This window comes from Mus musculus, chromosome 2 (assembly GCF_000001635.26).
Source record: "Mus musculus strain C57BL/6J chromosome 2, GRCm38.p6 C57BL/6J".
Lineage (NCBI taxonomy): Eukaryota > Metazoa > Chordata > Mammalia > Rodentia > Muridae > Mus > Mus musculus.
In genome coordinates this window covers 152,404,531-152,423,647 of record NC_000068.7, presented here as the reverse complement: position 1 = coordinate 152,423,647, position 19,117 = coordinate 152,404,531, and the positions used below count along the sequence as shown (strand labels likewise).

Below are 19,117 nucleotides of genomic sequence, written 5' to 3'. Positions count from 1 at the left end.
TTCCAGCCTCAAGATCTGGACCACAGATGTGCCCTCCATTTCTGAAATGTAGTTCATTCCAGATATAGGCAAGTTGACAACCATGGAGAGCCATCACATCCACGTAAGTGGCAAACAGCCAAAGGTCTATCGTGAGAAGTTCTTTGGTGCATTTGTTTTCTCTCCACAGAGTCACAAGCAGCAAAGATCAGCAACATAGTGCAAGGTGAACCAATGCCAGACAGCATCATGGAAGACTAGTGAAGCCACAGCAAGAAGAACCAATGCCTGAGCTCTGTACCACCGTCTGTGGGTCATTTTTATATTCTTTCTAAACATACTCATCCCTTCAAGTTTCTGCTTCAACAAAACATCCTCTCACCTGTGTCTGCTTCAGCAAAACATATGACCACACTGAGTATCGAAAGAAACCAGAAGTTTGCAATTCATATCCCTATTTCTGGTTGAAATTGTCTTTTTCTCTAGCATTAACAATCTACACACAATAGAAACAATTATAAGAACTACAAAACTAGAACTTCACATCACACCTTAAACAAATGTCTTATGTACAAGATAGTCAAACAATAGTACAACAAGCTTAAATTTCTATCAATACTCAATAATTAAACAAAAACCTTACATTTCTATCAGTATATAATAATTACAAAAAAACTTAAATTTCTATCAATATACAATAATTAAGCAAAACTACTTTAAATTTGTTGTTTTGTTTTTTGAGACAGGGATTCTCTGTGAGGCCCAGACTGGCCTCAAACTCAGAAATCTGCCTGCCTCTGCCTCCCGAGTGCTGGGATTAAAGGCATGTGCCACCACTGCCCAGTGACTTTTTGTTGTTGTTGTTTTTTGTTTTGTTTTGTTTTGTTTTTCGAGACAGGGTTCCTCTGTATAGCCCTGGCTGTCCTGAACTCACTTTGTAGACCAGGCTGGCCTCGAACTCAGAAATCTACCTGTCTCTGCCTCCCAAGTGCTGGGATCAAAGGCATGTGATACCACTGCCTGGAGACTTTAAATTTTTATCAGTCCCTGATCATGACCAATAACAGTCTTCCACTCTAGATGATAACAACCATTAACATATCAAGTGCCAAACTTACCCACCCCAATTTAAGGGATCAGGACAATGGTCTTCTTATAGAGTCTTACAACACAGGTGAATTCCATGAGCTGGTAAACTCTTATATCTGTTGAGCCTCCAGCTGATCTTGTACCAGTTGTTCAAGTGCCTGCAATTTTTCTTTTATTATTGGCCACTGCTCTTGCCATACAGGTCTGTAAGGGCAAGGATGTTGGTATGTCAGCAGTGCCCCCTTTTAAAATGTGGAAATTCAATCCCTGGATATCCTGTTTTGGACCATGGACACATGTAGTAGTTTGAATATGCTTTGGCCATGGGAGTCTCTTCACAACAATGGAAACCCTAACTAAGACAGAAGTTGGCACCATAAACTGGGGTATTGCTGTGATAGGCCTGGTTATGGTTTTGTTTGGAGGATGTGGATCTGGGAAGCAGGAGAATCCTTTATGTGGGAATTAATGGAAGACAGTGGTGCTGAGGATGATCTGAACTGGGCAGACCTGGTCCAAGAGGTTTCGGTGGAAAAGAGTGTTAGTATGTGACTGAGAGTTTCTTGTGATATTTTGGTGAAAAATAGGACTACTTTTTGCCATTGTTCAAAGAGTCTGCCTGAGGCTAAGGTAAAGAGATTTAGATTAATTGCTTTGACAAAGGAAGTCTCAAAACAGCCTGCTATAAATTTTATTGTATGTTGGAGATGGGGTCGGAGGAATGGGATGAGGGAACTGTCAGAGGGTGGACTGGGAGGGTGATAACGACTGGACTGTTAAAAAAAAGATGAAATAATAATAATAATGATTTTGTATTGTGGTTACTAAAGTTCACTCTTTATGAAGAACATTTTAATGAAAAGGCAAGCTAAAAAAGGAAAAATACAAAATGTGTGACTATTCCTGGTTGTCAAACTTGACTACACCTGGAGTGAACTACAATTCAGAAATGAAGGGCTCACCTGTGATCCAGATCTTGAAGCTGGAAGACACAGGCTTCTGACCAGAATCTTGACATGGAGATCTTGAGTCATAATGGCCATGAAAAGCTTAGGCCCAGGCAAGGTAGTACATCCCTGGACCGTCTCCTGCTCTCTCCAACCCTGACCTGACAGAGAAAGTCTGTGGAGCCAGGCAGGGTGGTAGTTTACCATCCAGCCTAGTTTGCTTCCTTCCCTCCATCATGCAGTGAATTCCTGGTCTCCGACACTAAGCCTGAACCCTGTTGTTCTCACACTGGCTCTCTTTGCTTCCCAAGCACTTCAGCCTCTCATACTCTCTGTGCAGAGCCAACTCTGCAGTCCTTTCTAACACAAGAAAATTGCGTGAACCTTCTGAGTTTTCAGCTTTCACCCCATTCTTTTTCAAAATGGTATGCATGAAGACTACAAAACAAAACCAGACATCTCCCTCCAGGGACAAGGTAGGAAGCCACGCAGACGCAGTGGCTGTTTTGCCAACTTTCTCAAACAACATGTTAACCCCTCACAATTTGCCTTTTTGTCTACTACATTAAAAGGTGAGCTATCCATTTTGCCTAAGCCACATTGGGCATCACCTATAGGCTTAGTTTTGTTTGTTTGTTTGTTTGTTTGTTTTCAAAACCTACTTTTAATGGGTTCTTTAATGCTTCAAACTCCCTTCTAACCTCCCACACCAACCAGAGGTAGTACAAAAGAAATGTTAATAGGGAAAAAGGAGCATGTGGAACTGTTTAAAAATAGTTCTTTGGGGTGGTTCCAATCGTCTTTGTCCGTTTATCAGTAGCTCAGTCCACTAACAAACCACCAAACATGAATCAGCAGCAGCAGTGCAGCCCACTGGATGAACACCACACATGAATCAGCAGCAGCAGTGCAGCCCACTGGATGAACACCACACATGAATCAGCAGCAGCAGTGCAGCCCACTGGATGAACACCACACATGAATCAGCAGCAGCAGTGCAGCCCACTGGATGAACACCACACATGAATCAGCAGCAGCAGTGCAGCCCACTGGATGACCACCACACATGAATCAGTAGCAGCAGTGCAGCCCACTGGATGAACAGCACACATGAATCAGTAGCAGCAGCTCAAACCTCAAGGCTCCACTGAATCAGCACAAGCTACAATGGTTCCTCCAAACCAGGCTGCTAATTTAGTCCTCTTAAGTAAGGTACATATGGGTCTTGTTTGTGAAATTGATTCTAAATTACAGAGTCTGATTCTTCAGCCCACTATGTTTTCCACATGGCCCTGGCTCTTGCAACGTCCCTCCCCCACAACACACACACACACACACACACACACACACACACACTCTCTCTCTCTCTCTCTCTCTCTCTCTCTCTCTTCCTTTCAGCTTGCCTGAGCTCCTGTAAAGCTCCAGCACCCCACCTCCCTCCTGGTAACCTCCCTTTTCTCTTCACCCACCAGGCAAGGCCATGCTCACTGCCATGTCAACCCAGCCTACTCTGCACAGTCCAGCCTGACCTGGCAGGGAGGCCTCAATAACCATGTACTGAGCACATCAGCCTCTCCACCACTCCTTGACAACTGTCACTCTTGTCCCTCTAAACCATCCCACTGCAAACCCTCTCTCCCACAAGACCCCTCACCCTTCCCACCCCAACCCCCCATTGCTGCCATGGTTCCCCAAACTTTTTTTTTTTTAAGTTTTATTTATTGAATGTATGTGAGTACTCAGTACACTGTCACTTTCTTCAGACACACCAGAAGAGGGCGTCGGATCCCATTACAGATGGTTGTGAGCCACCACGTGGTTGCTGGGAATTGAGCTCAGGACCTCTGAAAGAGCAGTCAGTGCTCTTAACTGCTAGGCCATCTCTCCAGCCCCCATGGGTCCCAAACCTTGTTCCAACTGTACCATGCCAATAATCCCACCTCGTCCTCACTGATATGGCTCCAAAAAAGCCCAATGATTCGTTCCCCTCCTTTCCTAGAGCTAAATTCTACATTGGTGATAACCAAATAAGCTTCAATACAATTTATGACCTGTAATAACAGTTCCCTCAGCCAAGGTTCCCTTAGCCTAAAAGCCAAAAACATTGTCATTTTCCCAACCTATTAACCCTTTCCTGTCCTAACACTACCTTCAGCTTAAATATATCATATAAACACTTATCATAAACTGTTAAACATAATTAAAACTTACAATTAATGATTACCTCATAATTATATTCTTTAATATGTTCCTAATTATACTTATAGTCATGATTATTTACCAAAACAAGCTTTATTTAGTCTCATATATATGTTTTCAAAGTTAAAAACTAAATAGCCAAAAACCAAGTAACATTGTTATATATACTGTAGATAAATGAATGGTCCTCAAACACGTCAAAGATTTACAGACTAGGACATTGATAATGTCTAATAAAAAAGCTTTTTGTAATAGAGACACACTGGCTCCTGACAGCACTTCTGATTTCCTCCAAAGAAGATGGACACAGAAGAACCTTCACTAAAGCTTCCTTAAATGTGGCAAAGCTGGAGTCTGGGCTATAAAACTGCCCTTTGCCTCAAATGCTGACAGCACACTGTCCAAACTGTGGATGGGCAAGACACTGGGAAGTTGACTGACTGGCGTTCGTTCCCTAATAAGGTAAGACAGTCCTTCATAGTCCTGCTTCACAGAAAAGTCTGGAAGATCTTCTGGGCCCGATGGCAACCAGGGATGCCCCACCGACCAGAGGAATGACTTTCCAGGTAGCTGGCAAGTCGGTGCCATTTTTAATAGACTTGGAAGCTACTTGCTCTGCACCTCCTGCTTACTCAGATGAAATTTATCCTTCTAGGGGTTCTGACGGGTTTGAGGATCAGTTTAACAACAAAAACCAAGACTTCCGTTGCCTTCTCAGTCTTCATGTGTAAAAATCAGGCCTCACGCCTCTCCCTCCTAGAGCTGCTACTACTAGGTTTACACACAATTTTCCTTACTATTAGATTCAAAAACATTCTATAGGACTTCTTGATATTCCTTTATCTAAAAGAACATACTTTGCAATAACTGCTCTCAATGATCAGCCATCTATGTCTCATAATAGCTGGATTAAAAGAGATGAAATTTATATGGGCTCTGAGGATATAAAGCTTAAATTCTAAGTATCTAAACAAAAGCTGTTTTAGAGTCTTAGGGTTTTACTACTGTGAACAGACACCACAACCAAAGCAACACTTAATTGGGGCTGGCTTACAGGTTCAGAGGTTCAGTCCATTATCACCAAGGCAGGAACATAGGATCCTCTAGACAGGAGTGGTGCAAGAGGAACGGAGGTCCTACATCTTCATCTGAAGGCTGCTAGCAGAATACTGACTTCCAGCCAGCTAGGATGAGGGTCTTAAGTCCACGCCCACAGTGACACACCTACTCGAGTAGGGCCACAGCTCCAAATAGTGCCAGTCCCTGGGCCAAGCATATTCAAACCATGACAGAGTCTAAAAAGATGTTTTAAGGTTGATAAATACAAATTATAAAGGTTAAAAGATGTAAAAGCTTAAATGAAAAAAAATATTTTAAAAATGTTTCAGATTCTCCCCCTTGCTGTGTAACTATTGTATTAAAACTTCAAAGTTAGCTGGGCATGGTGGTGCATGCCTTTAATCCCAGCACTCAGGAGGCAGGGGCAGACGGATTTCTGAGTTCGAGGCCAGCCTGGTCTGCTGGGTGAGTTCCAGGACAGCCAGAGATACACAGAGAAATCCTGTCTCGAAAAACAAAACAAAACAAAAAACAAACAAACAAACAAACAAAACACACACACACACAAAGTTCAGAGCTTTAATACTAATCAGATTTTAATTGTTTCCCGAGTATAAGTCTACTATGGGTTTCAGTACAAATTACAACAATAGTGCTAACTGAATAAGATTCTTTTAATTTCAATGGCCCTATAAAACTAGAGGGCCCTTAACAGCCTCATGACTAATAAGGGTGACACCTGCACGTTCCTGGGGAAAAGGATGCTACTATTAATTACATCAATGAGTCTGACCTGGTAAAGACCCAGATCTAGTCACTCCATAAATGGTCTAAAGAACTGTGCCAATACAACCAGGACACACCTCCATTCTTTCTAACACATTCCATTCTTTCTAACAGTCTTCTGCCAAGGACCAGACTCAGCTTGCATAGGGGGGTCCAGAGGAAGGGGTATTTGGGAGGAGCAGAAGGAAGGACTCCACGTCAGTGATGGGTGCAAGCTGGTAGCTCGGTAGTCGGCTTGTGATAGCTCTCTGTTTAAGACAGCTCTTGCATTTTCTAACCAAAGTCAGAAAACCTGCTAGAAACAATTCTAAAAGAGCTGCAATAGCTCTTCAGATAGCTTTGGGTTTCCTGGCAGAAGACAGAAAACCTGTTAGAAAAAATTGCCAGAGAACTGTAACAGCTCTCTCAGTAGCTTTCCCTTGCAGACCAAAGCCCAGTATTTTACTTGCATATTGATTCAATCATTTACCACAGGTTCCCTTTTCATTATCCCACAAATCAGCATTTTATGCCTCTTAGGAATATAGAATACATTCAAGACAAATGAACCAGACAACTTTTTTTTTTTAACATAGCTAGTCCTGTGCAATTCACTGGGTATAGTACTTGTGGTTGACAAATCTAGACATAGAGGCTATATCTATATATATATATATATATATATATATATATATATATATATATATATATATATATATATTTTAAGATTTACTTATGGGGCTGGAGAGATGGCTCAGTGGTTAAGAGCACTGACTGCTCTTCCAGAGGTCCTGAGTTCAAATCCCAGCAACCACATGGTGGCTCACAACCATCTGTAATGGGATCAGAGCCCTCTTCTGGTGTGTCTGAAGACAGAGACAGTATACTCACAAAATTCAAATAATAAATCTTCTAAAAAAAAAAAAAGATTATTTATATGTGTGAGTGCATTGCCACTGTCTTCAGACACACCAGAAGAAGGCATAAAATCCCATTACAAATGGCTCAGAACCACCACGTGGTTGGTGGGAATTGAACTCAGGACCTCTGGAAGAGCAGTCAGTACCCAATCACTGAAACATCTCTCCAGCCCCACAGAAGCTATTTTAGGTGAGAAAGTTAGCTTTTTGTTTTCCAGTTCCTTCAATGCCTAAGTTTGGCTGTCCTGGAACTTGCTCTGTAAACAGACCTTGAGCTCAGAGATCAACCTGCCTCTCTAAACACAAACAATAAGCTTAGCTGGGTGGGATCCTGCCCTGAGATCACCACTCTTACTCCCTGCTACCTCTACCCATTCCCATTCATTTCCCATTACTGACTCATTAGGGCAGTTGGCCCTGTTCTTTCGGGTCCATGAAGCCCCTCGTACAATTCATATTGCATCCTTTTATTTTGCATAGTTGAAAAATCCTGTTTATGTATTCTTGAACTCATGTTCTCAGAGTTCTTTTCCACAGCTTCAAGGGCGGTCCTGAAGGTCTCAGCATTTACCATTTTTGTTGAGGAACACAGAACATAGTCTCCCCTCTTGGACGCATACTGTTTCTAACTATCATAGAGTCATTAACTTTAGCAGGGAGAGCGTTCCCCTAAAGGGGAACATGAAAACATGTAATTATTATTATACAAAGAAGCCTCACACCTGCAGCAACTGTCAACACTTGTGAAGGCCCACACCCCACTGGCTCCACTCCAGGAGTGGAAACCCTGTCATACTGTCCCTTCTGAAGCTAGTCTTCACTCTTCACATGGCTTCTAGCCCTGTTCATAGGGCAAATGATACTAATTTTGTTTTTTCTGTTAGCACCATGCTTTTTCCTCTTCCTCCAGGAAGAGATTCATAGGATTTCCCAAGTAACAGTCAACCAAATGCTCCCACACTCCTACCTCCCAATGAGCAGGACCCCGCCGACTCCGCCGACTCCGGACTCTCCCACCCCAGGCTGTCCCTTTTCAGCAGGAAGTAGCCAGATCTGAATCGTTGCCCCTATACTCAAAGAGGTTGGGATGTTAGGCTGGAACCCCTCATTTCCTGAGCAAGCAGGAAAACTCAGTCTGCCCTCCTTCTCCCAACCCCTCCTCCCTTGAAGAAAACTCCTGCTAACATATCACTCTTCTCCCCAGCTATCATTCATCTCCCAGCAACCCACCCAAAAGTGCCTGCCCAGGGACTTAGTTTTTGACCATGTATGGATACCATTCCTCCCCTAAACTCTATAAAACCCCCTTGCTTTAGCCCAGATGTGTAACTTCGCTGACCTCCACCTGTGAGATCGGTGACTCACATGAGAACTGCCTCCTAATAAACCTGCCTTTACCTACTTTTAATCGGGTCTAATCTGGTTTATTATGTGTGCCACTAAGAGGGAGAAAATGCCTATCATGTACATTGGAAAGTGTTGATTAGGTTATCAAAATTGGTGGGGAAAAAATGTGATGAGATCTGGGGGCCGCCATTTCTTTTGCTATTTCACAGAAGCCACTCAAAAGAGGAGCGAGATTGTAGCGAAGCCCTCACAGTGCGCGCAGGAAGCACTGCTCCTGGAATGCAGTTGAAGCCTGCTTGAGAAATGCCAAACCCTCGAGAGCGGTAGGGCGGGCGCTCGTCCGCAGAGGGGAGGCGAGCCGGGGTCAAGACGAGCCGTCTCCGGCCGGCACGAATTCCCGCACGCAAGACTTCCAAGAGGGCGGAAGCCAGAAGCGTCGGGTTTCAGAGCGGGGGCGGGGAGTCGCCCACGCAGCCCGCGGCCCTCATCCCTCATCCCGAGCGGGAGCGCGCCATGGGCACCTCGGACCGCGGGAACGAGTGGAGGATGCTGGGAAAGAGGTAACATGGCCACCGGCGGCGGAGCGGAGGAGGAGTCACAGCGGGGCCGGCCTCAGCTCCCGCTCCCCGCGCGACCCGTGGCCCGCGTCGAGGAACCCGAGGGCGTCCGCGAGAAGATGGGCTGGGCCCAGGTGGTCAAGAACCTGGCGGAGAAGAAGGGCGACTTCCGCGAGCCGCGGCGGCGCGACGAAACTGGCAGCGGTGCAAGTGGCGGGCTCGGCAGCCCCGGGGGCCTGGCCACCCCGAACCCCGGCGACTTCCCACCCGCCGCTCGCGGGGACCCAAAGGGCCGCCGCAGAGACCCTACGGGTGAGGCGTCAGACGCTTACAGGAAAAAGAGCGCGAGCGGCGCGGGAGACCCGAGTCGAAGGAAGAAGGCCGAGGTGACGGCGGCCATGGCGACCCCCGCCAGGCCCGGCACGACCGAAGATGCCACCGAGCGACCGCTCCAGGACGAGCCACCGGCTGCCGGCCCGGGTAAGGGCCGCTTCCTCGTGCGCATCTGTTTCCAGGGAGACGAAAGTGCCTGTCCGACCCGGGACTTCGTGGTGGGCGCGCTCATCCTGCGCTCCATCGGCATGGACCCTGACGACATCTACGCGGTCATTCAGATCCCCGGCAGCCGCGAGTTCGACGTGAGTTTCCGATCCGCCGAAAAGCTAGCCCTGTTTCTCCGCGTCTACGAGGAGAAGCGAGAGCTGGAGGACTGCTGGGAGAACTTTGTGGTTTTGGGGCGGAGCAGGTCCAGCCTGAAGACCCTCTTCATCCTCTTCCGGAACGAGACCGTGGACGTGGAGGACATCGTGACCTGGCTCAAGCGCCACTGCGACGTGCTGGCCGTGCCCGTGAAAGTGACCGACAGGTTCGGGATCTGGACCGGGGAGTACAAGTGCGAGATCGAGCTGCGCCAGGGGGAGGGCGGAGTGAGGCACCTGCCCGGGGCCTTCTTCTTGGGAGCGGAGAGGGGCTACAGCTGGTACAAGGGGCAGCCCAAGACGTGCTTTAAGTGTGGTTCCCGGACCCACATGAGCGGCACCTGCACGCAGGACAGGTGTTTCAGGTGCGGGGAAGAGGGGCACCTGAGCCCTTACTGCCGGAAGGTCATCGTGTGCAACCTCTGTGGCAAAAGAGGACACGCCTTTGCCCAGTGTCCCAAAGCAGTTCACAATTCCGTGACAGCTCAGCTCACCAGCGTGGCGGGGCACTGAAGGCGCGACTGCCTGCCAGGGTGAATACACTGCCAGCTTACCCCTCCCTTAAGTGCCAAAACTTTTTTTTTAACCTTTTTTTTTTTAATCGTTTTGAATGGAGATATTTCTAAAACCTACCAGAGACGTTCTCTCTATGCCTTTTTTAAACCGCGTGTGCTCCTTTTTGGCATGTTTGAAATGGTGAATTTTTGCCCGTAAGAACTATTCAGAACCATTGCATACAGATATATTTTTTTTCTCCCGGTTTGTATTTGTTTTTGGTACTTTCGTCTACTCCCCTCCCCACTCTACTTTTTATTTTACTACCTCCCTCCTCATACATTTAATCCTTAAAAGGTTTTAGCCCTTTGGGCCGCCTTGGTCATTATGCCTCCAGCCCAGGGTACTGGGCCCAACGCGGGATAGACACTCTTATCAAGTCTTTCATTGAATCAAAACGGTATCGACTGGCTTCTGTCAAAAGTGTCTACCTTTTGCAACTCTCTGCTGGGCCCTTTTTATTTGCTGCTTCTCTGTGGTATCAGACTTTGTGAAAACAGTGTTGCTAGAAGTGTGTATTCTGAATAAGCTCTGAATGGTGGCCAAGGGCCTCTCGTGGCAAAAAAAAAAAAAAAAAAAAATGTCCCTCCATTGTGACAGCTCCATGTGGTGGCTAAGAAGCCGAGTTTCTACAAGATCACAGAGCCTAGGCTTCCCTGCTGGAAAAGACCCAAGAGGTGGTTTTTGTTGAGTTTGGGAGGCGGGTTGCTTTTGGTTTTGTGTTTTGAGACAGGGTCTCAGTGTGTCTCCCGTAGGCCGGCTTGGACCGGCTGCATTCAGAGAACAGGCTAGCTGCAAACGTGCAGTAACTCTCCCTCCCGACTCTTGCCTTTGCCTCCCCGGACGGTGTTTTAAACTAACCTTTTGGTTTTCCAGCAGATAAAGTGAACCCAGAGAAGTTAAATTACAGGGACAAAGTACACAGCGCGGTGCCTCAGATAGCCCACAGTAGAGTCCCCTGACCCCAAGCCCGGTGCTCATCCCACTACCTCTCACACTTCACAACAATCTCCTCGACACTGCTGGGCCCAAAGTCCGCTCTCCACCGTGCGGACCCCAGCAGTGTGGAGAAATCATCCCGAAAGAGCCCAGAAAGCTCGCCCTGCTGCTTGGGAGCTAGGGAAGGAAGGGGCCAGGAGCACTCCAGGCTGCTTGCATCAGCCCTCGGAGTACCACATCTTGAATGTTCCAGGGCCATCCCTTTCCACTATCACTGTCACCAGTGAGAAACGGTTCCCCTCAGTAAAGAAACTTAGCAGACGTTTACATTTGCACCTCTGCCTCAGCCACTAGGAACCCTAGAGAAGCTCACCCACAACGTTTAACCTCTGACCCTCAGGAGAAAGGTGGTTCTAACCCAGAATCACGAGTGAGTGGTAAACCAGAAAGCGTTCTTGGGGAAACAGGCCAGGCCAGGCCAGGGCCTGGGTCAATGACATGTCACCAAGTTAGCTTGAAATTCGATAAACTGCTTTTCTTCAGCTGTTGTCTTCTCTTTGCTGTTTTGCTATTTCCTCGTGGCTTAGAATGTAAAATCAATTGTTAAGATTTGTTCTGAATAAATATTTATCTTTCGTATTACTGTGTATTTTTTTTTTTCTCTGAAGTGTTAGATGAAGTTGCGGACCCCGAGTTCAAAACCCTTCCCTACTTGCTATTTCTCTAACCTGCAGGCCTTCTGCAGTTAGCTAAACCCAGCGCAGTGCTCAGCTCACTAGTTTATGTGCTTTTCAGGTTTGGGGGCAGGGGGAGGGTTGGGGTTTTGTTTATTTGAGTCAAGGTTTCTGTGTAGTCCTGGCTGGCCTGGAACTCTGTCCAGCCTAGACCTCCCGGGTGCGCTGAGATTATTGGGGACAGATGTGTGCAGAACACAACTGGAAATACGTGAGGGTGAGGTTGGCGTGTAGGCAAAATAGATGCTAGGTCTCTGGACCCATATCTGGTTCCCTGCTGCTGCTAAAGGCTTGGAGGACTTCCACCATTTAGGTGTTCTGAAGATCTGATGCTAGAAGGATAAGGTTTCCAGCGTAGGAGTCTCAAGACTTGACGAGGGTGGTTTTGCAGAACTGACCAAAAGCAGGGGCCTGGGAAATCCTTGGGAACGTGCTTTCTTAACCAGCTCAACGCTTTTTCCTCGGATGGAAAGCCATCAGATTCACCCCTCTAAAGTAACTCCCTCCCCTTCTTCCTCTTCCCCGTATTCTTCCCTCTGACACGGCTAGTGGCCTCCCAGAGAAAGCGGGCTTTCAGCACGCTCCCCACCCCTTTCCTCCCAGCAGGCTGTGTGCCTAGGAGCTGATGTTTGAAGGAGTCTTCGCTCTCGACGCCCCTCCCCCACCCCTGGAACCCCGAGAAAGAAACAGCTTCTCTGCCCATCCCCCTCGGAATGCACGCCAGGGCCTCCAGCGGGCGGTCCAGGCTCAGGCTGGAACACACCAAACCTCCCCCCCAGCTTCCTCTCCCGGTCAGAGCGCAGCCCCCGAGCTGCAATTCCTCTGGGAGGCTGCCTGACCAGTGAATTTATTTGTTCAGCTTTCCAGAGGCTGTCCCTGCAGCAAACAGGCCCAGCGTGGCACTCTGTAGAGCCGCCATCTGCTAGATAGGGCTACGGTGGAGATGGGCACAGGTAACCAAGCCAGCAGGCAGCTCGAACAGTCTCATCCAGTAACTTAAGATACTTCATGTGGCAATCAAAACAAACCCACCTCCCCAGAACTAGCTAAAGCAAGTGTCTTTCCTGGAAGAGGCAAGGTCTTGACTGAGACCCACCATACAAGGAAGACAAGGGCTTGGGAAGCAGACATCTTAGGAGCAGAGAGCACACAGTTGGAGATATAGTGCCCGCCTACCACAATATACCCGAGGTACAGAATGGATTCAGGCCAGCTGAGGGTTGCATGTGTGGCTAGAGACAAGGCTAGGAGATGATGGGGCTAGAAGGCCATATCTAAGGACAATGCTTTTTGTTTCAGGGCTTCCGGTCAGACCTCTGTCCTGTCCACTTCAACATTTGTAAAGCAAGGGCTTTTTGAAAGCATTTGGAACTCAGCAGTAATCTAGTCACACATACATGCAAGGGTGAAGTCTCTAGATCAAGGAAAGCTGGTTCAGACTCTGGTCAGAGAAAGCTTCCCACAGAAAATACCTGAAGTAGGCTGTGGTAGGGGCCCATATCTTTAATCCCAGCACTTGGGGAAACAGAGGCCATCCTGGTCTACACATAGTGAGTTCCAGGACAGCCAGACAACATGTGAGACACTGTCATCAAAACAAAGCAAAACCCTTACCTGACTTGGAAAGGACAAGAAGGGAAGGTGGTGCACTGTGAGAAAGCAAAAGTGCGGCTGACCTAGGCAAATCAGAGAGCAATTAAAATAAAGAGTGGAAGGTGTTCTAGAAACTTCTGTGAAACCCTGTGCACTGGCTCAGGTGTGTGTTCATGCCGCTTTAGGTATTAAAAATGGATGGACCCTGAGCTGGGTGGTTGACAGTGCCTTCTAGATCACCACAGAGCTGAGCTGCCAGGACCGCTACCAGTTCTCAAGAGACAGGCAGCCACCCCTGGAAGTCTGAGGTCACACTGCTGAAGCTAATGCTCAAGGAAGGACAGGCGGCTGGGATGAAGCACCCACTGCCAATACCACCGGTAAGATGTCAGAAGTGTGACTCCCATCTTTGTCACGTGTGAGGGTCAGAGCCTGAGCCCTGGAGCCCAGAACAAGCCAGGGTCAGCCAAAAAAATCCATCGTAGGGCAGTTTAACAAACAACAGTGAAAAGCAGAGAAAAGAGATTTATTCAATGTGGCCACTCTGGGAAGAGGACCTCTGTAGGTCAGATCCATCTTTGGGGTCCTAACAAGTTCAAATACAGGTGAACATAACCGAGCAGTCCTGGCCACACTGTGCTGTCACAGTGCTCCAACAGGTCTCATGAGATGCTCTGGCGAGTCATTGAGACTGCGAGGTCTCTGTCCGGAAGGCAAGCTCAAAATTTTTATACTTAATGAGATCAAGCCCAGCCTGGGCAACAGAGCCAATATCAAGGTGGCTCATGCCTGTCATTCCAGCAGCCCCACCCTTGCCCTCCAACCCCCCTAGGCTAAAGTGAGAGGATGGCAAGTTTCAAGCGGGCCTGAGCTACATACAAAGCAAAGCCAGCGAGAGAGGCAGGAGGAGGAGCGGGGGAATGAACAAATCTAGGTCTAAAAATGATGCATCAGTCACAGGAGAATTTTTAAGCAGGGAAATAATGTAATATATGGTACTATCTTTTTTTTAAGATTTTAAAAAAAGATTTATTTATTTTATGTATATGAGTACACTATAGCTATATTCAGACACATCAGAAGAGGGCATCGGACCCCATTACAGATCGTTGTGAGCCACCATGAGGTTACTGGGAATTGAACTCAGGACCTCTGGAAGAGCAGTCAAGTGCTCTTAACCACTGAGCCATCTCTCCAGCCCCCATAGGGTACCTTCTTGTTTGGGATATTTTTATTTAGAGGCCTGAGGATTGAACATAGAGATAAAGCAGGCCCTCCACCTCTGTACTGGCTGGGTTTGTGTCAACTTGACACAGCTGGAGTTATCACAGAGAAAGGAGCTTCAGTTGGGGAAATGCCTCCATGAGATCCAGCTGTAAGGCATTTTCTCATTAGTGATCAAGGGGGGAGGTCCACTTGTGGGTGGTGCCATCTCTGGGCTGGTAGTCTTGGGTTCTATAAGAGAGCAGGCTGAGCAAGCCAGGGGAAGCAAGTCAGTAAAGAACATCCCTCCGTGTCCTCTGCATCAGCTCCTGCTTCCTGACCTGCTTGAGTTCCAGTCCTGACTTCCTTGGTGATGAACAGCCATATGGAAGTCTAAGCCGAATAAACCCTTTCCTCCCCAACTTGCTTCTTGGTCATGATGTTTGTGCAGGAATAGAAACCCTGACTAAGACAACCTCTGAGCTACAACTCCAAGCCCAGCGATGAGTTTCTAAGGTATCCAGTAAAGAGAAGAAAAGAAGGAAAAGGAAAGAAAGAAAGATCCCAATTAGAAGCTGCACACAGTCTACCTGGTGGGAAACAGTGCCTTGAATCTGGAAGGAGGGGGTGAAGAAAGAGCAGCAAGGTTAAAAAGTGCTTGCCTCCTCAGAAAATTGGACATAGTACTACCAGAGAATCCAGCAATACCTCTCCTGGGCATATATCCAGAAGATGCCCCAACTGGCAAGAAGGACACATGCTCCACTATGTTCATAGCAGCCTTATTTATAATAGCCAGAAGCTGGAAAGAACCTAGATGCCCCTCAACAGAGGAATGGATACAGAAAATGTGGTACATCTACACAATGGAGTACTACTCAGCTATTAAAAAGAATGAATTTATGAAATTCCTAGCCAAATGGATGGACCTGGAGGGCATCATCCTGAGTGAGGTAACACATTCACAAAGAAACTCACACAATATGTACTCACTGATAAGTGGATATTAGCCCCAAACCTAGGATACCCAAGATATAAGATATAATTTGCTAAACACATGAAACTCAAGAAGAATGAAGACTGAAGTGTGGACACTATGCCCCTCCTTAGATTTGGGAACAAAACACCCATGGAAGGAGTTACAGAGACAAAGTTTGGAGCTGAGATGAAAGGATGGACCATGTAGAGACTGCCATATCCAGGGATCCACCCCATAATCAGCATCCAAACGCTGACACCATTGCATACACTAGCAAGATTTTATTGAAAGGACCCAGATGTAGCTGTCTCTTGTGAGACTATGCCGGGGCCTAGCAAACACAGAAGTGGATGCTCACAGTCAGCTAATGGATGGATCATAGGGCTCCCAATGGAGGAGCTAGAGAAAGTAGCCAAGGAGCTAAAGGGATCTGCAACCCTATAGGTGGAACAACATTATGAACTAACCAGTACCCCGGAGCTCTTGACTCTAGCTGCATATATATCAAAAGATGGCCTAGTCGGCCATCACTGGAAAGAGAGGCCCATTGGACTTGCAAACTTTATATGCCCCAGTACAGGGGAACACCAGGGCCAAAAAGGGGGAGTGGGTGGGCAGGGGAGTGGGGGTGGGTGGATATGGGGGACTTTTGGTATAGCATTGGAAATGTAAATGAGCTAAATACCTAATAAAAAATGGGAAAAAAAAGTGCTTGCCATATAAGCATGACAACCTACATCCAATAAGCAGGGCCCGTGTAAAATATAAAATAGCCAAGTATGGTGCCCAGCAATGGGGAGGGGGAGACAGGCAGATGCCCGAGGCGCAGAGCCAGCCAGGGATAAATACTTAACCAATCTGGTAAACTGTAAGCAGTAGGGCAGTGAGTGACACTGCCTCAAAATTAAACCTCAGATCTAGGATCAAAACCCAGTGTTATACTACAGCCTCCATGCGACTGTACATGCACATCCACAGTCAAGAGAGATTAGGAACCTGGATATAGGAAACTATAATCTCAATGTGTTTGTAATCCCAACAGTTTGAAGGCTGACGCAGGAGGACTGCCAAAAGTTTGACCTAGCCTGGACTAAGTGTGAGGCTGTCTCAGAAAAAAAAAAAAAACCGTCATAGGCAGTCTCTCTGCCTCTGGCCACAGCTGGGCAGTCTGCTTTGTCTATGCTGCCCTGCCCACTACGATGAACCAAAACTGTGAGCTAAAATAAGTTCTGTCTTTCGGTTTACAGCAGGAATGCTGCCTCAGCGTCGATGGGTGTCTAAGAGATGTGGAGTGCCTAGGTGAGTAGCACTTCCCACAACCTCCCAGGTTCTGGGATAGTTCTGAGCCTGAGAAATAAAACAGGAGCCACACAACAGTGGCTATTAAACTTCCACACTCACACATCCATTCCTCCCACTACACCATTGAATGTGTGTATATATCCAAGGCTGTCATAACCCTGGCGCTAGGAGTCCACAGGGCAAGTGCCGGCTTCCCACCAGATCTTGCTGCCTTCATCTTCAGGATCCTCTTCTGGCAGGCTCTGGATTCAAAATGATGCCAACCGAGGAGGCCTGGAGAGGGTTGAATTACAGGTCAGTTTTCTTTCTTTGAGGATAGTTCGTACACACACATCCACCCAACCCTCCACTCTAGGTGGCAGTTCTTGTCCCTAGGGGAGGAGGAGCGATACTCTCTTGCAGGGCGCCCTGCCCCCAGCGCCCGGACCTGGGGGCGGCACCCGCCTGAGTTACCCTTCCAGGCCTTGGTTGCCAAGGGAACGGCGGCGCCGGGCCCCACGCTCCAGCGACTCAGCCAATGGGCAACAAGTTCCATAGCGCCACTCACCAATCGGCAGGCTCCCACGACTGAGTGCTCGGCCTTCTGCCCAGGCACGCCACCAATGAACAGTGTCCCTGACAGCCTAATGGTTTCTCTGGAATGGGACTGTAATTTTTAAAAAAGGAATTCAAAATAGAAGGAACCGGAGAAAGCCCCTCTGCCAGTTACAGCCTGAGTGCTCTTCGGTCTCATCTTGTATTAGATCAAACAATACGTGCTGATCGCTACTAAAGCAGTTTCAAGCAGTGATCAGGTTTTTTGTTTTTGTTTTTTTGCAAATGATCAAGAAATTCGTCATCCTTTGGCATTTTGAGACAGGATCTCTCTGTGCAGCTCACGGTGGCCGTAACTTCGCAGCGATCCTCTTAGCTCCGCCTATCGTGTGCTAAGTTACAGATCAACATCACCTGTCCCTCTTCCTTGATATTTTATATACAAATTGCAAGCTGTCTATGACAGTGAAAGACTCCTCCCAGTTCTTGGGAGGTGAAGGCAGGAAGATCAGGAGATGAAGAGTCTCTGTTGTAGGCCAGCTTTCACTAACATGTGACAAGTGCATTTACCGCATAACCATCCTGCGGCCCAATGCTGGACTTTTGATATTGAACTCATGAAGTGTCGGTCTGATTAACAAGTGACTTTTATTGAGCTCAGCCTAACTCCCAAATCCCAAACATTAAAACTAGAGGATAAATAATTTTCCCGATTAGCTTACGTATTTATTCACTTTACATCCGATCACAACGCCCCTTTCCTCACAGACCCCCTTCACACAGCCCCTCCCCAACCGTGTCCCCTTCTCCTCTGAGAAGGGGGAAATCCCCCTGGGTACCAACACACCTTGGCACCTGTAGGCACATTCTTTCCCACTGAGGCCAGACAAGGCAACCCAATTAGGACAACAGGGTCCATTCACCGTTAACAGAGTCAGAGTAAGTTCCTGCGCCTTCTCCTGCGCCTGTCTTGCCTCGGCCCTTGCCTGTCTCAGCTCACCTCACTTTGCCAATCAGCCCAAGTCCACCGAAGTGGCAAGAAAATGCAGCACACCACCAGAAGTTTTTTGGTACATTTCTTTCCATGGAGTCCTGACAAATGCAGCTCAACTATGTAATGTGGACCAATACATGCATGTTTTTAGCAAAGAGTCCTTCATCACGTGTCCTTTCACATGCTTGCTCTAGTAGAACATCCTCTCTCCTGTGTCTGCTTCAGCTAAACTTTCCTTCATTAGTCTTCCTCTTTTACCTGTGTCCACTTCAGGGAAACTCCTTCACGATTTTGCACCAGCAAAACATCACCCAACACAACTCACAACTGACTTCCTAAAGAACCCTTAAGTTTCCACTTCACTCCCACCACCCAGCTCAAGAAATTTAGATTTTTTTTCCTTACTTTAATTTCATTTTTTCTTCCCTTGATTATTTAAGTCTTGGTTGTTTTTGCTTGTTTGTTTGTTTTTTGTTTTTTTTCGAGACAGGGTTTCTCTGTGTAGCACTGGAACTCACTCTGTAGACCAGGCTGGCCTCGAACTCAGAAATTCGCCTGCCTCTGCTTCCCAAGTGCTGGGTTTAAAGGCGTGCACCACCACGCCAGGCAAGTCTTGTTATCTTTTGAGTCAGGTTCTCACTTTGGCTCAGGCTGAGCCCAGACTGACCTCAAACCTATTGCCAACCGCTGCCTCGGCTTCCCAAGTGCTAGGATTACAGGCATG

At 47.3% G+C, this 19,117-nt stretch overlaps 2 protein-coding genes and 1 non-coding gene across 9 annotated transcripts in view; 1 reads left to right on the top strand and 2 right to left on the bottom strand.

Moving 5' to 3' along the window:
• Nucleotides 1-8,061, bottom strand: part of 6820408C15Rik (RIKEN cDNA 6820408C15 gene) — a 28,750-nt gene extending 20,689 nt beyond the window's left edge. For 4 of the 7 annotated variants that reach the window (NR_110367.1, NR_110368.1, NM_001289738.1 and 1 more), the window contains exon 1: nucleotides 7,926-8,061. The gene's annotated coding sequence lies outside the window, so the exon portion shown is untranslated. Of the gene's footprint in view, nucleotides 1-1,097; nucleotides 3,676-7,925 lie in introns of those variants that run through there. The other 3 variants (XM_011239479.3, XM_011239480.3, XM_006499316.4) reach the window with 2 other exon arrangements.
• Gm27343 lies at nucleotides 6,324-6,386 on the bottom strand. The gene has a single exon (XR_003954177.1). It is a non-coding gene; the product is annotated as a U7 small nuclear RNA (small nuclear RNA).
• Nucleotides 8,062-8,603: 542 nt separating the features above from the next.
• On the top strand, nucleotides 8,604-11,692 carry Zcchc3 (zinc finger, CCHC domain containing 3). Its single transcript, NM_175126.4, has one exon. The coding sequence runs from the start codon at nucleotides 8,871-8,873 to the stop codon at nucleotides 10,071-10,073; it is 1,203 nt and encodes a 400-aa protein (NP_780335.1). The 5' UTR covers nucleotides 8,604-8,870; the 3' UTR covers nucleotides 10,074-11,692.
• The last annotated feature ends 7,425 nt before the right edge of the window (nucleotides 11,693-19,117 follow it).